The sequence below is a fragment of the Mustelus asterias genome, chromosome 11 (genome assembly GCF_964213995.1).
Source record: "Mustelus asterias chromosome 11, sMusAst1.hap1.1, whole genome shotgun sequence".
Lineage (NCBI taxonomy): Eukaryota > Metazoa > Chordata > Chondrichthyes > Carcharhiniformes > Triakidae > Mustelus > Mustelus asterias.
Genome location: NC_135811.1, coordinates 43,394,876 through 43,417,652, shown reverse-complemented (window position 1 = coordinate 43,417,652; position 22,777 = coordinate 43,394,876). Strand labels below are relative to the sequence as shown.

At 44.4% G+C, this 22,777-nt stretch overlaps 1 protein-coding gene across 1 annotated transcript in view; it reads right to left on the bottom strand.

The window, feature by feature from the left end:
- Nucleotides 1–13,511: 13,511 nt before the first annotated feature.
- The window catches only part of kndc1 (kinase non-catalytic C-lobe domain containing 1), a 207,437-nt gene continuing 198,171 nt past the window's right edge, over nt 13,512–22,777 (bottom strand). The window contains exons 30-33 of the mRNA XM_078222911.1: nt 21,259–21,381; nt 18,700–18,759; nt 14,407–14,564; nt 13,512–13,743 (exon numbers count right to left, since the gene is read on the bottom strand). Coding sequence (XP_078079037.1) covers nt 13,512–13,743; nt 14,407–14,564; nt 18,700–18,759; nt 21,259–21,381 — 573 coding nt within the window. The remainder of the gene's footprint in view (nt 13,744–14,406; nt 14,565–18,699; nt 18,760–21,258; nt 21,382–22,777) is intronic.

The following is a 22,777-nucleotide window of genomic DNA, read 5'->3' as shown; positions in this document are numbered from 1 at the left end:
CCAAAGAATGAGTTGAGTGAATCTTCTCTGACCTGAACTTGATCTAAGGAAATATCAACACTGAATTTCAATTTTCCTCTTTTCTTTAAAATAAATGTGTGCTCGTAACCACAGTCTCTCAGTTGATAACACTTGTCTCTGAGTTCTGGATTCAAGATGTACTGCAAGACTTGAATACAAAATCAATGGTGACACTCTTGTGTGGTACAGGGGGTGTGTTGAGTGCTGCTTTTAAGTTGAGATGTTAAACCGAGCCTCCTTCTGCCCTCTGAAGTGGACTTAGAAGATCACTCTGTGTTACGTTGAAGAGAAACAGCGGAATTATTCTTGGCTCTGATGAAAAGTCACAAGACATTAAGACAGGAGCAGAATGAGGCCTCTCAGCCCAAGTCTGCTCTGCCATTCAATCATGGCTGATATTTTTCTCATCCCCATTCTTCTGCCTTTTCCTCTTAACCCCTGATCCCCTTATTAATCAAAAGCCTATCCATCTCTGCTTTAAAGACACCCAATGACCTGGCCTTCACAGCCTTCTGCGGCAAAGAGTTCCACAGATTGACCACTCTCTGGCTGAAGAAATTCCTCCTCATCTCTGTTTTAAAGGATCCTCCCTTTAGCCTGACGTTGTGCCTTCTGGTTCTAGTTTTTCCTACCAGTGGAAACATCCTCTCCACGTCCACTCTATCCAGGCCTCGCAGTATCCTGTAAGTTTCAATAAGATCCCCCTTCATCCTTCTAAATCCAACGAATACAGACCCAGAGTCCTCAACCATCCCTCATATGACAAGCTCTTCATTCCAGGGATCATTCTTGTGAACCTCCTCTGGATCCTTTCCGAGGCCAGCACATCCTTCCTTAGATATGGAGCCCAAAACAGCTGTCAATACTCCAAATGGGGTCTGACCAGAGCCTTATACAGCCTCAGAAGTACATCCCTGCTCTTGTAGTCTAGTTCTCTCAACATGAATGCTAACATTGCATTTGCCTTCCTAATTGCCGACTGAATTTGCATGTTAACCTTATGAGAATCTTGAACAATGACTCCCAAATCCTTTTGTGTTTCTGATTTCCTAAGCATTTTCCCATTTAGAAAATAGTCTATGCCTCCATTCCTCCTTCCAAAGTGCATAACCTCACACTTTTCCACATTGTATTCCATCTGCCACTTCTTTGCCCACTCTCCTAACCTGTCTATGTCCTCCTGCAGCCCCCATGCTTCCTCAATGCTATCTGTCCCTCTACATATCTTTATATTATCTGCAAACTTAGCAACAGTGCCTTCAGTTCCATCCTCCAAATCGTTAATGCATATTGTGAAAAGTTGTGGTCCCAGCACTGATCCCTGAGGCACACCACTAATCACTGGCTGCCATCCTGAAAAAGACCCCTTTATCCCCACTCTCTGCCTTCTGCCAGTCAGCGAATCCTCTATCTGTGCCAGGATCTTACTCTTAACACTATGGGCTTTTAACTTATTTAACAGTCTCCTGTGTGGCACCTTGTCAAAGGCTTCTGGAAATCTAAATAAATCACGTTCACTGGTTCTCCTTTATCTAACTTTCTTGTTACCTCCTCAAAGAACTCTAACAGATTTGTCACACATGATCTCCCCTTGACGAAGCCGTGCTAACTTAGTCCTATCTTATCATGCACTTCCAAGTACTCTGCGATCTCATCTTTAATAATGGACTCTAAAATCTTGCCAATGATCGAAGTCAGGCTAATCGGACTATAATTTCCCATCTGCTGCCTCCCTCCCTTCATAAAAAGTGGTGTTACATTAGCTACTTTCCAGTCCACTGGGACTTTCCCTGCCTCCAGTGATTCCTGAAAAATCAACACCAGTGCCTCCACAATTTCCTCAGCTATCTCTTTTAGAACCATGGGGTGTAGTCCATCCGGTCCAGTGTGATTTATCCACCTTCAGACCTTGCTGTTTCCCCAGAACCTTCTCCTTAGTGATGGCCACTACACCCACCTGTAACCCCTGATTCTCCTGGAGCTCCCGCTACCTGAATAATGCGTCGGAATTTTACCGTCCCGCCCGCCACGGGAATCAGAGTGGGTGAAGAGCGAACCATAGGAAGGTCTGTTGACCTCCCGATGGGATTTTCTGGTTTTGGGGTGAGCGAGGCTGGGAGATCCCGCCCATTAATTCTGTTTCTCTCTCTGCAGATGCGACCAGACCTGTTGATTACTTCCAGCATTTTTTGTTCTTGTTTCAGATTTCCACCATCCCCAGAATTTTGTTCTAGAGTTATCCCTGGTGTGCTGGCCAATATTTATCTCTCAGTCAACATCACAAAAAAACTGACTATTATGACATTGCTATTTGTGGGAGCTTGCTGTGCACAATGTGGCTGCTGCATTTCCTACAGTACTGCAATGACGCCATTTCAAAAGCACCTCATTGGCTGTGCCTGGTAATCATGAAGGACACTATATAAATGCAAGTCTCTTTCACAAACAAAATCAGAACCTGTATGACAGGAAATGCCCAACTTGAACTTGGTAATGAGATCAGTTGTTGCAACAACTGGAGCATCTTACCAATGGGAAGACAAACATTTGCACATTACGGTAGCTTAAATATTATCTTATGTTTTAAGGCTTGCCCAGTTTTTTCCCTATTGTGCATAACAATAAAAGTTGACCATACAAAATTGAATTGGGCATTTCTGATGCATATACGAGTACTCTGTTCGGAAAAATGGGTGGCATGTGGGCAACATAGTGGCACAATGGTTGGCACAGTGGTTAGCACTGCTGCATCACAGCGCCAGGGACCCGGGTTCAATTCCCGGCTTGGGTTATTGTCTGTGTGGAGTCTGCATGTTCTCCCTGCGTGGGTTTCCTCCAGGTGCTCCGATTTCCTCCCACAGTCCAAAAGACGTGCTGGTTAGGTGCATTGGCCATGGTAAATTCTCCCTCAGTGTACCCGAACAGGCGCCCAGAGTGTGGCGACCAGAGGATTTTCACAGTAACCCCATTGCAGTGTTAACGTGTGACACTCATAAATAAACTTAAACAAAAAACTTTTTTTTTTCAAAGTTAACTGTAAATTAACCTCAATTGTGAAGCACTTCACTCCTGAACTAGTTTGTGCCTTTCTCTGTAAACATTTTTAACAGGAGTTTGATGATAGGAATCACTCAGGGCAGGACTCATTTACTGATTATTTGCTTTGAAATAGTTTTAAATTATTTAATTAAAGTTTGATCTTTGTGAAAGGGCAATTTTATTTTATTGTTATTATTAATTCATATATTTTTTAATAAATGAGCAATGTACCTAAAACAAATTTCTGTATGGATAATAAAATGGAATTAAATTTGATTGACACACAAAACTTGGAACCTGCGTAAACAGTGACTTTCTCAGCACTTAACAAGGACTTTCGTCTATGTAAATTTATATTTATTATATACTGCATAAATTAGCAACCACAATGGTACTGATTTTGCTGCCAAAATTACAATGGGCTCAATGGTACTTGGCGTTAATAATGAACTTGCGGTAAGGATGAGATCATCTGTGAATTTTGAATCACTATAAATCACTGGATGGTTTGCCGTGTGATCGTGGGAAAATAACAGCTTGACAGTCGCTTTCCTGTAAATTTCACAAACCTGGTGTGAATATTCACTAATTGTCAATGAAACTTGCCTTATGGATTAAAGGCTGCTGCTTACCAGTCATTGCACTCAGTTAATGTTAGAGTTACAAGTTATGTTCCTGCAATACCAATCCACCTCTTTGGCCATTTAAAGGATCAGGTGAAATACGCACTCATATTCTTGCGGATATTAAATGGATGTTGGAGAGTTAATGTGAAAGGGGTGATTTCCTTCAGCTCGGACCCCCATAATATTTCCAGACTATGCTCTGTGGTCTGATTTTGAGTCCTTGTGGACCTGAGAAATTGCCACTTTCAAAGCTTCGGCACATTCCTACACTCGCAAAATGTTTAATCAATCTTTTAGAGCCATCCAGATCCCAAGAGTTCACTCCTACTGAGTTTGGTTCTGTGCCTGGCAGAATATAGCATGGCCTAACCTGCACATCTTTGGACTGTTGGAAGGTAACTAGGCACCCAGAGGAATGCCACGCAGACACGGGAAGAATGTACAGACTCCACACAGTCCAAGGCCAGAATTGAACCCAAGTCCCCGTAGCTATGAGGCAGCAGTGCTAATCATTGTGCCACCCCTGGTTAACTTGGAGGAACATATTATTTGAGGTTCCCAATGAAGTCTTGCAGGAGACTTATCCATCACCAAATGCACAACGTAGGCATACAGACAGGGGCAAATGGGTTTTTGATTTGATTTGATTTATTATTGTCACATGTATTAACATACAGTGGAAAGTATTGTTTCTTGCGCACTATACAGACAAAACATACCGTTCATAGAGAAGGAAAGGAGAGAGTGCAGAATGTATTGTTACAGTCATAGCTAGGGTGTTGAGAAAGATCAACTTAATGCAAGGTTTGGGCTGCAAAGAGATCAGAGTGAGCGCATTAACCATGAGTATGCAAGTGAGCTGGGTGGACTGCAGAGCTAGTTCCTGTTGCAGTCTCATGGCTCAGGATCTGTTTACATATTTTGCTGCTTTCATTTTCTTCCTTCTTATCGGAGTGCCAGTTATTGCCTTGTCTGTAACAGTCACCTTTTCTTCCCGTGTGCTGATGCAGTGACTCTTCCCACCCCACCCACCCCCAGATACACTTTATTGTTAAGGAAAAGGCCTCTTTAGGTTGTCCGATACATAGTTACAGAGGTGGGGCGATGGGGTGAGGGGGGTTGTTTAGTATGGAACTGGGAATCAACTGTTTGCCTGATCCTAGCACCTGATGGGTTCCAACCTCTTAATTTTTTTGCCAGGGGAGGGATCTTGTGTGTTTAGTAATCAAATAGTTTGTTCAAACATCTGCAGCAAGACTGAACAAATAACAATACAGCACGGGGACAGGCCTTTCGGTCCACCAGGTCTGTGCCAACACAGATGCCTCTCGAATCTAATATTTTCTTGCCTCTATGTGGTCCATATCCCCTATTCCCTGCCTATTCACATATCTATCCAGATGCCTCTTGAACGTTGTTATCGAATCTGCTTCCACCACTTCCTCTGGCAACACATTCCAGGCATTCACCACCATCTGTGTGAAAAAACTTGCCCCTTCCATCTCTTTCAACCAATGCCCCTGAGTAATTGACCCTTTGACTCTGGGAAAAAGACTCTGACTATCCACTCTATCCAAGCCTGTCATAATCTTGTAAACCTCGATCAGGTCCCCCCTCATCGTCCGATGCTCCAGTGAAAGCAATCCAAGTTTATTCAACTTCTCTTCATGGTCCATATCCTCTAAACCAGGCAACAGTCTGGTAAATCTCTTCTGCACCCTTTCCAATGCATCAACATCCTTCCAGTAGTGTGGCGACCAGAATTGTACACAATACTCCAAATTCGGCCTAACCAAAATCTTATACAGTTCATAGAGTCATAGAGGTTTACAGCATGGAAGCAGGCCCTTCAGCCCAACTTGTCCATGCCACCCTTTTTTTTTAAACCCCTAAGCTAGTCCCAATTGCCTGCATTTGATCCATATCCCTCTATACCCATGTAACTGTCTAAACGCTTTTTAAAAGAAAAAATTGTACCCGCCTCTACTACTACCTCTGGCAGCTTGTTGCAGACACTCACCATCCTCTGTGTGAAAACATTGCCCCCTGGACACTTTTGTATCTCTCCCCGCTCAGCTTAAACCAATGCCCTCTAGTTTTAGACTCCCCTACTTTTGGGAAAAGATATTGACTATCTAGCTGATCTATGCCCCTCATTATTTTATAGACCTCTATAAGATCCCCCTCAGCCTCCTACACTCCAGAGAAAAAGGTCCCAGTCTATCCAGCTTCTCCTTATAACTCAAACCATCAAGTCCCGGTAGCATACTAGTAAATCTCTTCTGCACTCTTTCTAGTTTAATAATATCCTTTCTATAATAGGGTGACCAGGACTGAACAACAGTATTCCAAGTGTGGCCTTACCAATGTCTTGTATAACTTCAACAAGACGTTCCAACTCCTGTATTCAATGTTCTGACCAATGAAACCAAGCATGCCGAATGCCTTCTTCACCACTCTGTCCACCTGTGATTCCACTTTCAAGGAGCTATGAACCTGGACCCCTAGATCTCTTTGTTCTGTAACTCTCAACATGATTTTCCAATTCCTATACTCAACACCCTGCCCGATGAAGGCCAGCATGCCATATGCCTTCTTGACAACCTTGTCAACCTGAGTTGCCACCTTCAGGGAACTGTGGATCTGCATGCCTAGATCCCTCTGTATGCTAATATTTCTAAGAGCACTACCACTTATTGTATACTTTCCTTCTGCAGTAGACCTTCCAAATCGCATCACCTCACATTTGTCCAGGTTAAATTCCATCTGCCATCTTTCGGCCCAGGTCTCCAGCCGATTTATATCCTGCTGAATCCTCTGACAATTCTCCTCACTATCGGCTACTCCCCCAATTTTTGTATCATCTGCAAATTTATTAATCAGACCACCTACATTTTCCTCCAAATCATTTATATCTATTACAAACAACAAAGGCACCAGCACTGATCCTTGTAGAACATCGCTTTGTCACAGACCTCCAGTTAGAAAAGTATCCTTCCACTGCCACTCTCTGTTTTCTCTGCCCAAGCCAGTTTTGCATCCATCTTACCAGCTCACTTCAGATCCCATATGACTTCACCTTCTGTATCAGCCTGCCTGCCATGAGGAACTTTATCGAAGGCTTTACTGAAGTCCATGTACAGAACATCCACTGCCCGGCCCTGCTCAATTTTTCTTGTCACTTCCTCAAAGAACTCAATCAAGTTTGTGAGACACAACCTCCCCTTCACAAAACCATGCTGCCTATCACTTATAAGCCTATTCTGTTCCAGATGTGAGTACATCCTGTCCCTAAGAATCTGCTCCAATAATTTCCCCACCACTGATGTAAGTCTCACAGGCCTGTAATTTCCCGGATTGTCCCTTCTGCCCTACTTAACCTGTACTTCAGCTCATCTAAAACTCTGGTTTATGTATCTTATCCCACTCCCAATCAGGCTCAACCACCGTTCCTGTTCTCACTGATTTACACTTGGGTACTTGACACAAATGCCTTGCTTAAAATTCTCATCTTCAGCCAGGATTTTCCAGCCTCAGCACCCCGGATCCCACCTTGGCGTATGCGGTGAGCCAGTCAAAAGTTCACTGACCTCGGTGGGACTGGAAGATCTCGCTGGCCTGCGGGGTCAGAACATTCTGGACAGATTTCTCCCATCCCGCCTGCCATTGGGATTCTAGCTTGCGGGGGGTGGACCATGTAAAGATCCATTGAAGTCAGGCAGGAATCTCCGGTTTTCAAGCGAGCTTGGCCGAAGAATCCCACCCTATGTCTTACATCTTTAAATCACATTAGGCCTCAACACCCATCATCTCCACCACGGCACATAAGAACATAAGAACATAAGAAATAGGATCAGGAGTAGGCCATCTAGCACATTCTCCCCGTGTCTGCGTGGGTTTCCTCCGGGTGCTCCGGTTTCCTCCCACAGTCCAAAGATGTGCAGGCTAGGTTGATTGACCATTCTAAATTGCCCCTTAGTGTCCCGGGATGCATAGGTTAGAGGGGTTAGTGGGTAAATATGTAGGGATATGTGGATAGGGCCTGGATGGGATTGTGGTTGGTGCAGACTCGATGGGCCGAATGGCCTCTTTCTGCACTGTAGGATTCTATGAAGATTCTATGATGATCTGTTCCTTCCTACAGCATTGCAAATGGTGGGTGGAGGAAAGCATGGTCATGAGGTCAGGGTTGGAGAAACTCAGAGAATTTGGTGAATTCTTAAGCTGGAGAATATTCCAAAGAGAGAGGGGGATGAGGCCAGGAAAGGATTTAAACATGAGGATGAGAATTTTAAATAGGAAATTAAGGAGACTGACATCCCATTAGGCCAGCAAGCACAAGGTGATGAATGAGTGTGATAGGTTGTGAGGTAGGTGGGCAGCAGATGGAATAAGATTTCTGTGGACTTCTAGGCTGGGAGTTTTGCGCCTACAAAATGGCGACATGGGCACAAGACTGTTCGAGACTAAAACCGAAAACCTTGCTGGTGAGAGCTCGGGACACAATTATCGTCACCCCTGCCATTGACGTAATGATGTTCCCACCCAGGAAGGTCGGGAACATCATTTTAATGCATTTCAATGTTGTTAGGGGGATTCCTTGCTCTTTTGCCCAACCACACTGGGATCTCCCCCCCCTTGACAATGTGACAAAACAAAGGAGATTGTCATCGACTTCAGGAAGCATAAAGGAGAACATGCCCCTGTCTACATCAACGGGGACAAAGTAGAAAGGGTCGAGAGCTTCATGTTTTTGGGTGTCCAGATCACCAACAACCTGTCCTGGTCCCCCCATGCCGACACTATAGTTAAGAAAGCCCACCAATGCCTCTACTTTCTCAGAAGACTAAGGAAATTTGGCATGTCAGCTATGACCCTCACCAACCTTTACAGATGCACCATAGAAAGCATTCTTTCTGGTTGTATCATAGCTTGGTATGGCTCCTGCTCTGCCCAAGACCGCAAGGACATACAAAGGGTCGTGAATGAAGCTCAACCCATCACGCAAACCAGCCTCCCATCCATTGACTCTGTCTACAGTTCCCACTGCCTCAGAAAAATGGCCAGTATAATTAAGGACCCTACGCACCCCAGACATTCTCCCTTCCATCTCCCTTTGGGAAAAAAGATACAAAAGTCTGAGGTCACATGCCAACCGACTCAAGAACAGCATCTTCCCTGCTGCCATCAAACTTTTGAATGGACCTACCTTGCACTAAGTTTATCTTTCTCGGCACCCTAGCTGTGACTGTAACACTACATTCTGCACTCGCTCCTTGCCTTATCTATGAACGGTATGCTTTGTCTGTATAGTGTGCAAGAAACAATACTTGTTAATACATGTGACAATAATAAATCAAATCAAATCATCACATCAGCGAGGTGCCCTGATCTCTGGAAAGCTGATGTTGCTAGTGTAGACTCGATTGGCCGAAGGGCCTCTTCGGCATTGTATGATTCTATGACTTTCAGGTGCCGTGCCGTCAGGGTGATGGTGTGCGGCACACCTCCAGGAGATTTTCCTCTAAGTGCTGGACAATATGGCGGGAAAGTGGGCTGTACAGCTGGTGTGCCGCCCATCATTTATTGCCTAGTCCGGCAATTAAGAAAAAAATGAAAATTCCACTCCTAGGGTCCAGAGGATATGCAAGAATATTTCAAGGGGTGTGACAGAAATAAACTTTGAATGTGTAGAATGTGAGCCTTGTGCAAATCGCCTATGTGCCTCCCACTCTTTCTCTAATGAGTGTTTAAACACATGCTTGAGCACCAAGGCTATTTGATTCAGCCAGCGGACAATAATTGAGTTTCGTCATTCATAACAGCAAAAAGACTCATATCTCCAACATGATACTACACCCCTCACCTTAGTCTAGATCTGGCACCAGCAGCAAGGTTCACACTGCAAGTATGAGCAAACGATAAAAGAAATAGGAGCAGGCTAGTCATCCCCTCAAGCCTTCTCCGCCATACAATACATCATGGCCGATCTTCAACCTCATAGAATCAAATAATAGAATCCATACATTGCAGAAGGAGACCATTCAGCCCATCGAGCTTGCATGACAACAATTCCACCCAGGCCTTATCCCTGTGACCCCATGTATTTACCCTGCTAATTTACCCTGACACTAAGGGGCAATTTTGCATGGCCAATCAACCCAACCTTCACATCTTTAAACTTCAACTCCACTTTTGCCTGAACTCCATATTATGTGGTTCCCTTACAGCCCACAAAATCTGTTTTAAATATATTCAACAATTGAACATCCATCCTCAGGGGTAGAGTACCCCAAAAATTCACAACATCCGCGTAAAGAAAATTCTCCTCAGTTCAGTCCCAAACAGATGACCCCTCATCCAGAGGCTACGCCCTCTAAATTTGTCCACCCAGGGGAAAAAGCCTTTCAGCATCTACCCTGTCAAGTAAAAAAAGAGGAAGAACGAATGCTTAATTGTCCAGTTAACTTTTATACCGAAAAAATGTGTTGCGTGGGATCCATGGAATTTTTATAACATGGTAAAAAGATTGAGAATCCTTGCTTTTATGGAGCGTATGAAATGGGTCACTTATTTCTCTTGTGGATAATCACCTCAACTTAAATACAATGAAATACCCTGGTTTCCTCACCATAAATAAATTGATTGCAGCACTGGACCATCCCTGATAAATTTGCATTTTAGGTGAAATTTAATTCAGGCATTGAGAGTTGGGTGTTTCCCCCTCCAATCCCGGCCAGCCTCTTCTGGGGGAAGGCCAATCAGGTACTTAAGTGGCCACTGGCAGGCCTTCCCCAGGATCAAAGATCCCCACGGTAGAAAGTCCCACCTCCTGAGAGCTGCCAGCTAATCAGAGTCTAACAGCCCCTCAGTGAGACCAGCACACTGAAGGAGCTATGGTAGCTTCTGACCATGCATCCACTAGAGGCTCAAGGTCCCCAAGGCTCATGTGAGTGAGAGTGTGATGGGGAATGTGGGGTGGAGGTTGCTGTGGAGGGGTGGGGCTTCAATTGGCATTGGGGTAGGGTTTTTTGTCCACCAACTTTCCCCTCCTGGTCAGAATCGGGGCAGAGGTGGGAAGGTAGCTGTTGTAATATGCCTTTAAGGGATAGCAGCATGCCATCACTAGGAGGAAAGTGTGTCATGTGATCTAGTCTCAGTTTCACTTTGGCCTGTGAGCAGAGCACAGCGCATGGAGCACAGCTCGGACGTCTTCAAAAACTCTATCCATATATGTATGTTCTTATGTGCCTATTTTAAATAAATGAACCCACAAAATGAGTGATTTGTGCTTTTATATCAAACAGAACAGTGGAGATTTCCCCACCCAGCACTCTCCTGCCTGATTAAATGATCCCCTTGCCTCCAAGTTCAACTTAAACATTAATTTTACGGCTGGAATTCTCTGGCTGGCCACACCCTGCCAGCACTACATGTGAAAATTTGTTGCTCAGCCACATCTCTGTTCACTGCAGCGAGGCTGGAGAATCCCACTGGCGTGAACGGCCAGAGAATTCTAATCTGTGTCTGTATGTTTTTGACCTAGGTCAGGATGATCCAAATTCAGTTCAATTTTCTGCTATTCAAGAAGGACCACCATGCATATATAAACGTATGACACAGTGGGCGAGATTTTCCAGCCCCACTCGCCACAAAACTGGAAAATCCTGCCCGAGGTCAATGGATATTTGCATGGTCTGCCCCCCTGCCCGTTACAATCCCGTGACAGGCGGGACCATGTTGTTGACAGCTTTGGTGCGCTGCATAACTGTGGCTTCACAGTAGTCTGTGTGCATCAGCTGAATCAAATCCCCCTCCTTCGAAACCAGCTTTAATTTGGCTTTTCAAATGGAGATTTTAAACAGCTGACTCATAAATCCGAGTAACTACAGCTAACATGCAAAACTGTTTTTGTTGTGCTGTTCCTATGGCTGTTTAGTTTTAGTTTATTTATTAGTGTCACAAGTAGGCTTACATGAAGTTACTGTGAAAATCCCCCTAGTCGCCACACTCCAGCACCTGTTCGGGTACAGAGAGAGAATTTAGCTTGGCCAATGCACCTAACTTGCATGTCTTTCAGACTATGGAAAGAAACCAGAGCGCCTGGAGGAAACCCACACAGGCACAGGGAGAATGTGCAGAGTCCACACAGACAGTGACCTGAGCTGGGAATCGAACCCGGGTCCCTGGCACTGTGAGGCAGCACTGTGCCGCCCATGCACCAAAGTGAAGTATTTTCTTTCCAGTTACAGAATAAATATGAAGATATTTGAGGAGCATGATATAAGAAAATCCACATTTCAATAACACTTAAGCTCCGAGTGAAACAATTTATTTGTTATTGCTGGCTGTTTATTAAATTCTGAACTGAGTGCCCACATAGTGAATAGACATTGCTTTATATTTACAATTCTCACAGAACAATCTCCCCGTCAGACTCCCTTACGGGCACACAGCTGAGTGAGGACCTATCCCCAAAGAAAGAAACTATTTTTTAAGTACAAAAGTGGTGCTTACGTTACATCTACTAATGCAGGATGACTGGGGTAATCCGGAATAGATTGCAAATTCTCACCTCACCATTACCCCACCTACTCATTGGGTGGGATTTTCCATTCACACCCTGCCCCAAGCCTGAAAATTCCCGTCTGAGGTCAACAGATTTCAATGGTCCGCCAAATTTTCCATCCCACCCGCTGCTATTCCTGTTGTGGGCAGGACCGGAAGATTCAGCCCGTTAATTATCATTGAAATGCATTTCTCAGCTAAGGGAATTCTCGACCTAGTCTCCCTCTTATTATCATACAGTGATTGAATCTATGGTTACGCAATATACCGGTTGGAGCAGTTTGTCTTCTCGCCTCTCAGCTGGGAGAAGTGCAGAATGTGGGGAAACAGTCCTGTGAGATAGCTTATCGTGTTGCAAAGGCAATACAAAACATAATTGTTAATTATTTTAACAAGCATTTGTACATTACCAAATGAAATATGTTCAGCATAACAGTTTCCCTCATTACATAGTCAATAAATTAAGAAGCTGATATGTGAAAAGAAGCTGTAGGTTCCAAATAACACACATTTTAAACAGAAAGCTTCCCTTCATTATCTGATTCCCAACAATATGTGTTTGGCAAACAATTGAAAATGTATTTGCCAACCAGCACTCTTAAATGAATTGCAAAATCATGGATTTCCAATTATGATTCAACAGATCCAATAACCAAACCAAGTCACATTGCCACTTTTGAACTGAAACGAGAGAAATGACCAACTAAAGAAATGTAAAGAAAACCTTATAAAGAGTACATGGGGGAAACTTTACATAGACCATACAGCACAGAAATAGGCCATTCTGTCCAATGTCCCATGCCAACATTAATACTGCACTAGAGCTTGATAGAACAAGATCAGTACCTTGGCTAACAAAGGTATTTAGGACATATTTCCTGAATCGATTAAAATATAAAATGAGCTCTCTGAGACTGATATCAGGGAAGCGTTTGTGTACTAAATATAAGTTGTTTGGAGCCTGCTGTTCTTCATTACACGTAAAGACTGATTTAATTTCTAATGTACTGATGCTTGCTGATAGATACCATTTCACTGTACAATAAAAAGTTCAATATATTTTGCTTATACAAATCACTCATTATTACGAAACACTAAATAATTCTGCAAAAGGTGCATTTGTTTTACAACAGAATAAATTAATCTTACTGCTAATTATACAGGCTGCTGTAACATTCAGGGAGATGTGGCTGCTCAGTCTCCCAAACAGAGGAAATTGAAGTTTATTTCGAAGACTAGGCGTGCAAGTTTCAAGTGTCACTGGAATGTTGCTTTCACCTTGCGAAGTGCATCTTGAATCTTGCGCGAGTGCCATTCAGTTGACGACTGGTAAAAATTAGTCTTATTTTCCGCAGCAAGAACGTGGATGTCGGCTTTGCTAAAATTATTTATCCGTTGTCTCAGATGAGCTTGCAGTTCCGGGTCAGCAGTGAACAGGTAGGGCTCTTCTTGGAATGCACGAACTTGACTAATCACCTTTGCTATTTTCCTTAATGCAAAAACAAAAAAATTAAGAAATGTTTAAGTATTGCATATATTCTTCAACCAGTTGCTTTAAAAAATGGTAGAACGGTACCAGAAACTGAAATAGAAGTGCTATTATTACTGAGCACAATCCTAACACTCAAACCTCACAGTAAAGAAACAATTGATTGGGGAAAGTTTCTGTTAAGAGAAATGAACAGCATCATTAAGACTTTAGGAATATTTAGTTGATGCTTTAGCCATAGGACAATGTATGTATTAAAAGTCTTGAGTTTAGAATCACAGAATCATAGAATCCCTACAGTGCAGAAGGAGGCCATTTGGCCCATCGAGCCTGCACCAATAACTATCCGACACAGGTCCTATCTCCGTAACCCCACGCATTTACCCCGCTAATCCACCAAACCTATACATCTTTGGACACTAAGGGGCAATTGAACATGGCCAATCCACCTAATCTGCACATCTTTGGTCTGTGGGAGGAAACCAGAGCATTCGGAGGAAACCCACGCAGACACAGGGAGAATGTGCAGACTCCACACAGTCACCCGAGGCCGGAATTGAACCCGGGCTCCTGGGGCGCTGTGAAGCAGCAATGCCAATGTGACATTGTGCAGCTTCTGTCATATCATGACTTAGCACTTTTGTAAGCTTGTCTCATACTCACCTTAGTTTTGGCCATTTGTAAGTGCCATTAGCCATAGTAAAAGCACCTATTTCCAGTTGTTGGACATGCATGGCCAGAATACGTGCACAAGGCATTGTTGGCTGCTTCCTGAAACTATCTCCTTCCATCAGACAAAGGCTGTCGCTCTTCAGGAATACCTGACAAAAAAATAATTCACTAATCAGAAAATACACATCGTACACGTGTTCAAATTGAAATCATGTTTACTTTATGTGAAGTAACTTCTTAGTGCAGATTGCTTGGAATCCAATCATTTCTAGAAGGAGATGCATGTGATGCTGATTTAAAGAAAAAAGCAGCAATTTTGAAGGCACTTTCCCCCAAAAAATGCTCTTTGTTCATGACAATTTCTAGAATTACATTCCACATCAGTTCAAATAAGACACCACCAAAAGTACAATCCAGTTCACATTCTTCCCGTACAGCACGTGGAACTCATAGGTTCTCACTACAGTGGCAATTACATGTGATATTTATCAGCCAATTCGGAGTTGCCTTTTTACACCTTCTGTGTAACTAATGCCCCGACAAATGGTCGTTATTTTCTGTAACGTGACCGAGCAAACCTACTTTTAAATAACTGTGTCTGTTATGAAGCTGTTTATGGTTGCTGCTGTGCACTAATTTGTTTACATGTGGCAGTGATTTCCATTCTTCAGCCCCGAGCTCCTTCCAATCACAGAGGCAAAAGCTTGTGAAAAAAAACACACATGACAGCAGCTGGGAATGAACTGGGAATTACTGAAATTGTTACCTGCTGCAAAATCTGTCTATGAACAAGGCCAATAGGGAAAAACAGCAAAGGCGTTTTATGAGATTCTATTTATTTATGAAAAAGTGCAGCTAGGATATTGCAAGTTCACACTGAAAATACAAATACTTCAGATTCAATTTCTGTGCATTTGCCTGTTGGATTGCTGATTTTAATGCAAAAATGTTTCTTTACATTTATATGTCACACTCTGCATCTTTTCACTCGCTAGATTTGGTGACTGCTGGATTGTAATATACAAGGAAGAGTTTTAACTGTGGAGCAAGATACTGGAAGGGTAGTGAATCTACAGAAAAACTTTTTAAAAATTGGTTATTTAATAAGGTTACAGCAGACCTGGAAAATACCAGATAAGATTCCCTGCTATCTTCCAGTGCAGAAAGTCATTGCACTTTGAAGAGGATATGTCATCAACTGTTAAGTTGGTTGATTCTGTATTCCACCAAAATACATTTTATAGTCAACTAACTGTTATATAATTATAATCAAATATAGTCGACCTTTTTTCCATCATAAGGTCAGCAGCAGGATGTTTACTGATGATTGCACAATGCAGCAAGACTTGGACATCTTTCAGGCTTGGGCTGATAAGTGGCAAGTAACACAACCCATAAGTGCCAGGCAACAGCCATCTCCAGCAAGAGTGAATCTAACCATCTCTCCTTGACATTCAATGGCATTACTTTAAAGTTTACTTATTGGTGTCACAAGTAGGCTTACATTAACACTGCAATGAAGTCACTGTGAAAATCCCCTCGCTGAATGTTGAATCCCCCATTATCAATAGCCTGGGACTTATCATTGACCAGAAACTGAACTGGACTGGCCATTAAATACTGCAGCTACAAGAACAGGTAAGGGACCAGGTTTCCCCAGGCTGAGATTTTTTGTCATATTCAACATATAATTGTTATCAACCATAGTAAAAGCATCTGAGGCAAGTAACTCACGTCCAAACTCCCCAAAGCCTGTCGGCCATCTACAAGGTGCAAGTCAAGAGTGTGACTCAGCTTTCCTCACTTGCCTGGATAAGTGCAGCTCTAACAACACTCAGGAAGATCAACACCACCCAGGACAAGACAGCCCATTTGATTGGCACCCCATCCATCATCTACAACATTCACTCTCTCCACCACTGACACACAATGGCAACAGTGTTTGCTGTTGGGAAAACCTTAACTTTTACAAACTGACCTTTTCTTTTAAAATTTGGAATGGCATTGCATTATTTGGACACTTGGATTCTTTAAATAAAAAGCCATAAGTTCTTTTTTGGACTTGGAACAATGCATTTTCTAATAAATCACTTGACCAGCATGGTACCTGAAGGAAGAGGAGCTATTTGTTTATTTTGAACTGCAATCTCTATTTATTGGAGGAAAAAAAGAAATAAGCAAAGCATAGCGACTTATGGAAATCACATGATAAAGACAAGCTTTAGGTTTTGAACCCGAGTCTTTTTGGGTAATTAGCAGAGAAGGGAGATTATCCTAACTGGCCCTCTTCCTGCCTTGTATGAAATTCTGTGTATGGTTATCAACCTGTAGTCAGAGAATTCATATCCGAGTGTAACTTGTCTGCATTTGGAAACCTGCAAAGCTGAGACAAAATTAATTGATCCAGTTCTATACATACTTCCGTGCCGAAGCTCTGGTGGTGAGAACCTCCAGACATCTGCTGGGACCAGCCTTCACTCAAATGAGATCCAGATCGACCATGTCAAATCCTGCAAACTTTTTCCCTTTCTTACAAAGTCTTCTTCTAACCACCCACCTCTGCAAAGTGTGTGTGGGGTGTGTGTGTGTGTGGGCTGTGTGTGTGTGTGGGGGGTTGGGAGGGGTGTGTGGGGTGTGTGTGTGGGGTGTGTGTGTGTGTGTGGGGTGTGTGTGTGTGTGGCGTGTGTGTGGGGGCGTGTGTGTGTGGGGGGAGGGTGTGAGTGTGGGGTGTGTGTGTGTGGGGGGGGTGTGTGTGTGGGGTGTGTGTGTGTGGGGTGTGTGTGTGTGGGGGATGTGTGTGTGTGTGCGGTGTGTGTGTGTGGGGGTGTGTGTGTGTGTGGGGGGGGGTGTGTGTGGGTGTGTGGGCTGTGTGTGTGTGTGGGGTGTGTGTGTGTGGGTGTGTGTGTGGGGGGTGTGGGGTGTGTGTGTTGTGTGTGTGTGTGAGGTGTGTGTGTGTGGGGTGTGTGTGTGTGTGGGGGTGTGTGTGTGTGTGGGGTGTGTGTGTGTGGGGTGTGTGTGTGTGTGGGGTGTGTGTGTGTGGGGTGTGTGTGTGTGTGTGTGTGTGGGATGTGTGTGTGTGTGGGGTGTGTGTGTGTGTGGGGTGTGTGTGTGTGTGGGGTGAGTGTGTGTGTGCGTGTGTGCGTGGGGGATGTGTGTGTGTGCGCGTGTGGGGTGTGTGTGTGCGTGCATGGGGGATATGTGTGTGTTTGTGTGGGGTGTGTGTATGCGCGTGTGGGGTGTGTGTGTGCATGCGGGGTGTATTCGTGCACGAGGGAGGTTTTGTGTGTGTGGGGGGTGTGCATGCAGGGGGATGTGTGTGTTTGTGTGTGTGCGTGCGGGAGGATGTGTGTGTTTGTGTGTGTGCATGCGGGGGGATGTGTGTGTTTGTGTGTGTGCGTGCGGGGGGATGTGTGTGTTTGTGTGTGTGCGTGCGGGGGGATGTGTGTGTTTGTGTGTGTGCATGCGAGGGGATGTGTGTGTTTGTGTGTGTGTGTGCGTGCGTGTGGGGGATGTGTGTGTTTGCGCGCGCACGTGGGGGTGTGCGCATGGGGAAGGTTTGTGCGTGTGTGCACACGTGTGTGTAAAAGGTGTGCATGTGAGGGGTGTGCATGTGGGTAGGGGTGTGTGGGTGGGGGTGTGTGTGTGGGGAGGGTGTGTGTGTGGGGGGGTGTGCATGAGGGGAGGTATGCGTGTGGGGAGATATGCGTGTGGGGGTGTGTGCATATGTGCTTGTGGGGGGTGTGTGGGTGTGTGCATGTGTGGAGGGTGTGTGTGTGTGTGTGTGGGGGGGGGGTGCATGTGTGCGTGTGGGGGTGTGTGTGCCAGGTACATGTGTGGGGGGTGTGCTTGTGCATGTTCAGGGAATCTTTCAGAAGAGATAGACAGTTATACTTCCAGATTGCAATTGTGGGTTAACCAGTTCTTACAGCTTGTTAAAAAGAGCTTTGACTGAATGTATGCCAGTTACTTCCCTCACTCCCAGTCTGGGCCAAGCTTGACACATCTTTGAAGCTTGAAAAATGTTGAAATTAATATCTGTCCCAAATGCAGGCAATAGCAAATAAATACACAAAATCCTTAATTTGGATTTGCTGACCAAATTTTATGTTTGATCGATTGGATTAGGCTCCCTGCTCAAGTGCGAAGCTGCTCTGGTAATAATGAACAATTATTCAAACGTGTTGAAGATTTCAGGGCTGTCACTTCATGGTTTCACTGCCAGATGTCTCTTCAATGATATGACAGCACCTAAAATGTTAGGCACTTTTCACTGTTTCTGAGTACCTGCACAGCAGTCAGTTCCTCTGTGATTTCCAACGCCTTTGAGGACAGGTTTTTCCACGACTGAAGTAAAAAGAAAGCAAATATCAAAATACTGCAACAGCTTTTATACACAAACACAACAGGAGCCAAGCAATTCTTTTCTAAGTGAAAGTTAAAAGGTTTAGGTTTAATTTAGCAATTTCCAGGCAACTGTCAAAAATTACATTTGCTTTTTGTGTGCATAATGATGTGTAGATACAGTAAATAGTTAAGAAGTCCACCTGTAGGACGGCTAATAGAGTATTAGTGAATTGGAGGTTTTGAGTGGGTTGTCACTGAAGGCTGTTTAATGGAAGCAAACCAAACAGTAGCTTGCTTTGCTCTGAGGCCGGTTGCATTCACCCAGTCACAGAGCTGAAATGACGGTGGTCACAGGTAGTCAATATTCAGATCATCATTCTCACACGATCTTATGGTTGAAAACCAGTCAGGTCAACAAATGTTGAGTCCAAGTTGCCAGTTCTGCTCTTGGCTTTTCTTAGAAAAGTAAAACCCCCACAGTGCAGGAAGAGGCCAGCTGGTCCATCGAGTTTGCACCGACTCTCCAAAAGAGCATCCCACCCAGTTCCTCCCCTCTGTCCTATCCCCGTCACCCTGTGAATTTACCATGGCTAATCCACCTAACCTGCACATCTTTGGACACGAAGAGGCAATTATAATGGCCAATCCACCTAACCTGCATATCGTTGGACTGAATGAGGTTGCATGGTGGAAAAGATATGATGTGGAAAATAAAGGAAGTACAATTAGAACCAAAAAAGAATAAAACCATGTGAAACACTCAGCTGAAAAATAAGGAAGTCCAGATCGAGAAAAAGCCCATTGGTCAGATGTGTCTGCTCCTCAAGGTCCATGCACAAGTATTAATACTATATTATTATTCCATCAAAGACTGCCGCCATTTTCTTTTCTCCTCTTCAGAAAGAAACAAGAGGCAGGATTGTTAATTACTTTATAGATCTCAGCTCTCCTTAGTTCCCTGTTAAGGGACAACTGGGCCCTGAAGCACCTACTTTCTTTTGATGTCTATCTCACACATCCACTGTGTTCAGGAAAAGAAAAACTTTAAAAAAAAAATTTCAAACTTTGCTCTATATTTGTGTTCCACTTTGCATTCATTTTTCCCATTGGTATTCGAAACCAAACAAAGGAAACAATACCAATTACATTTTCTTCAGGCACTCTCAGCTTATGTCATGTGCAGTTAACTATGCCATTTAAAATTTAACTATTTTTTTTACAATTCCACTGTCTTCATCTCTCCACAATCTGCTGATGTATCCTGTTGTACTGGTGTCACAGGATTACTGACCTCCACTACTTCAACCATGGGGGAATTGCGTCAAGTGTGAGTTCTGATCAAAAAGTTTTTTGGTCTATTTGGTGTTAGGGCAGCACAGTGGCAAGCACTGCTGCCTCACAGCGCCAGGGACCCGGGCTCAATTCCAGCCTCGGGTCACTATCTGTGTGAAGTTTTCACATTCTCTGTGTCTGCGTGGGTTTCCTCTGGGTGCTCCAGTTTCCTCCCAGGATTCAAAGTTGTGCGGTTAGGTTGATTGGCCATGCTAAATTTCCCCTTAGTGTCAGGGGGATTAGCAGCGTAAATATGTGGGGTAATGGGGATAGGGCCTGGGTGGTATTGTTGTCAGTGCAGGCTCGATGGTCTGAATGGCCTCCTTCTGCACTGTAAGGATTCTATGAATATTACAGTCAAGCACAATTGTGACCTCACCTAACAGGCCCAATTGTCAGAAGAAGCCAGTGGATAACAATCCGAAACAGGAATCCACGCTGATTTTTCTTTGTCAATCTCAGGGTGCTGAGGTCAATCTAAAACATTAACCTAATCACTCTAAACTGGACAAAAAGAGTCCCAAATTATGTGTCAGGAGAATGGGGACTACAGTTAATACACCGTTAATGGCGGTGATGCTGAGGGTTTAAGGTTGGAAATATACATTGATGGAGTGCAGCACTACCACAGATCACTAATTGGACTAAAATAGGACAGTATAAAGGCAAAATACTGTGGATGCTGGAACCTGAAACAAAACCAGAAAATGCTGGAAAATCTCAGCAGGTCTGACAGCATCTGTGGGGAGAGAATAGAGCCAATGGTTCGAGTCTGGATGACCTTTTGTCAGAGCTGAAAGCAAAGAAAATCAAAGGTTTATACTATGAGGATGGGGAGGTGGGGGGTGCTGTGTTTGGACAAAGGATACGTAAATGGTGATAGTGAAGGCTGAGAAACATGTTAAAAACATCTATAAGATAGAACAGCTTTGCTTTTACACTCCAAGTGAAAGGAGTTGCTTATAACTAGTGACAGTGATTGATCCATCTCTGCTTAAAAGACATCAGTAATGATCCGGCAGGGGTCAAAGTTGCTGAGGGATGTAATGCCTAAATCCAGCAGGAAATGGGGAATGTGGAAAAAAGTTTCAATTAAAAGCACGTATGTATGATAGACTGATCGGACTGGAATTAACCGGTTCTTTCCCAATCTCAGGAATGACTTACAGGTAACTGACGCACGGTCAGGCTTTCCAAGCTACTCAGAATCTGCATGGCTGTGGCAAAATTTCTCAATTCATAACAAATCTTTGCAATTGATAGCAATTTTGAGAGTAATGAATTTTGTGCCTGCAAAGGACAAAAACACATTGTTAAAGGCAAAATACTGCGGGTGCTGGAATCTGAAACAAAATGAGAAAAAACTGGAAAATCTCAGCAGGTCTGACAGCATCTGTGGAGGGAGAATAGATGTGGAAATGCCGGCATTGGTCTGGGGTAAACACAGTAAGGAGTCTAACAACACCAGGTTAAAGTCCAAAAGGTTTATTTGGTAGCAAACGCCACTAGCTTTCGGAGCGCTGCTCCTTCATCAGATGGAGTGGAAATCTGCTCTCAATTGAGGGTTGAGGGAGGCAGGTAAGATGTCTCTCTGGTGGGGGGCGGGGGGAGGCCCGATCGCTCACCGGTGGGGCGGGGGGGGGGGCAGATGGATATCAGTTGGGGGGGAGCGGGGTTCAGAGGTGCAACTCTGCGGGCGATCGGGAGTCGCGATCGGTCTGGGTAGGGGAGGTTTGATAAGGGGGACAGTGATGTCTGCGGGGACAATCGCTCCCGCTTTTCACTCCCGGGCCGCTTTCTCTGCTTTTTGCGGCCCGGGAGTGATCTGACATGGGCACGCTTTTTCAAATTTTATCCCAACTGCACATGCGCAGTTCAGAGCTCCGATCGTTTTGGGCGCGCTAAGCCCCGCCAACAGCACGAATGGGACTGGTGATTTTTTTTCAGGCAGAGTGCGTATGGGGGCGCCTGAAAGCAGATTTCTAAGTCGGATCTGCATTACGCCCAGATTCAGCACTTAGAATGAAAATGGTAAAATCAGGCCCAATGTGTGTGTGGTGAACCATCGTTGGTTCACCACTGGGGTTGTTATTGTGTTACTGTTGGGCTAGGGTGTTGTTGTTATGGGGGTTGTACTATGTTGTTGGGTTAGGGTGTTTACCTGTCCTAAGTGTTATCGTGGCACACTCCAGTGGGGTCCCGCCTCCGGTGGCAGGGTATAAGACCCCCTGCTCCGGCAGGACCCCTTCAGTCTGAACGGGTGAATTTGTGTTAGTAGTTTCATTGTTAATGTATTAAAGCCTTCAGTTCTAAAGCCTTGTTTCCGGGTGCTCATTGAGGTGCATCAATTTAATACATTAACTGAGAATATGGAACAGATCCTAAAACCGGATCGTCTGACACTGGACCCACGTGCGGTCGGTGCAGCTAACACGTTCGAACATTGGTGGAAGTGCTTCGAGGACTACCTGGCAGCCTCGGTAGCTATCACTACAGACAGTGATAGACTCCAGGTCCTCCACGCAAGGGTAAGCGACACGATTTACCTAGCCATTCGTGCAGCTTCCACTTACCAGGGTGCCGTCGAGCTCCTAAAGAATAGGTACATTACGCCACCCAACGAGATTCACGCTCGTTATCTCCTCGCTACACGACGTCGGCAGTCGGGCGAGACCATAGAAGACTA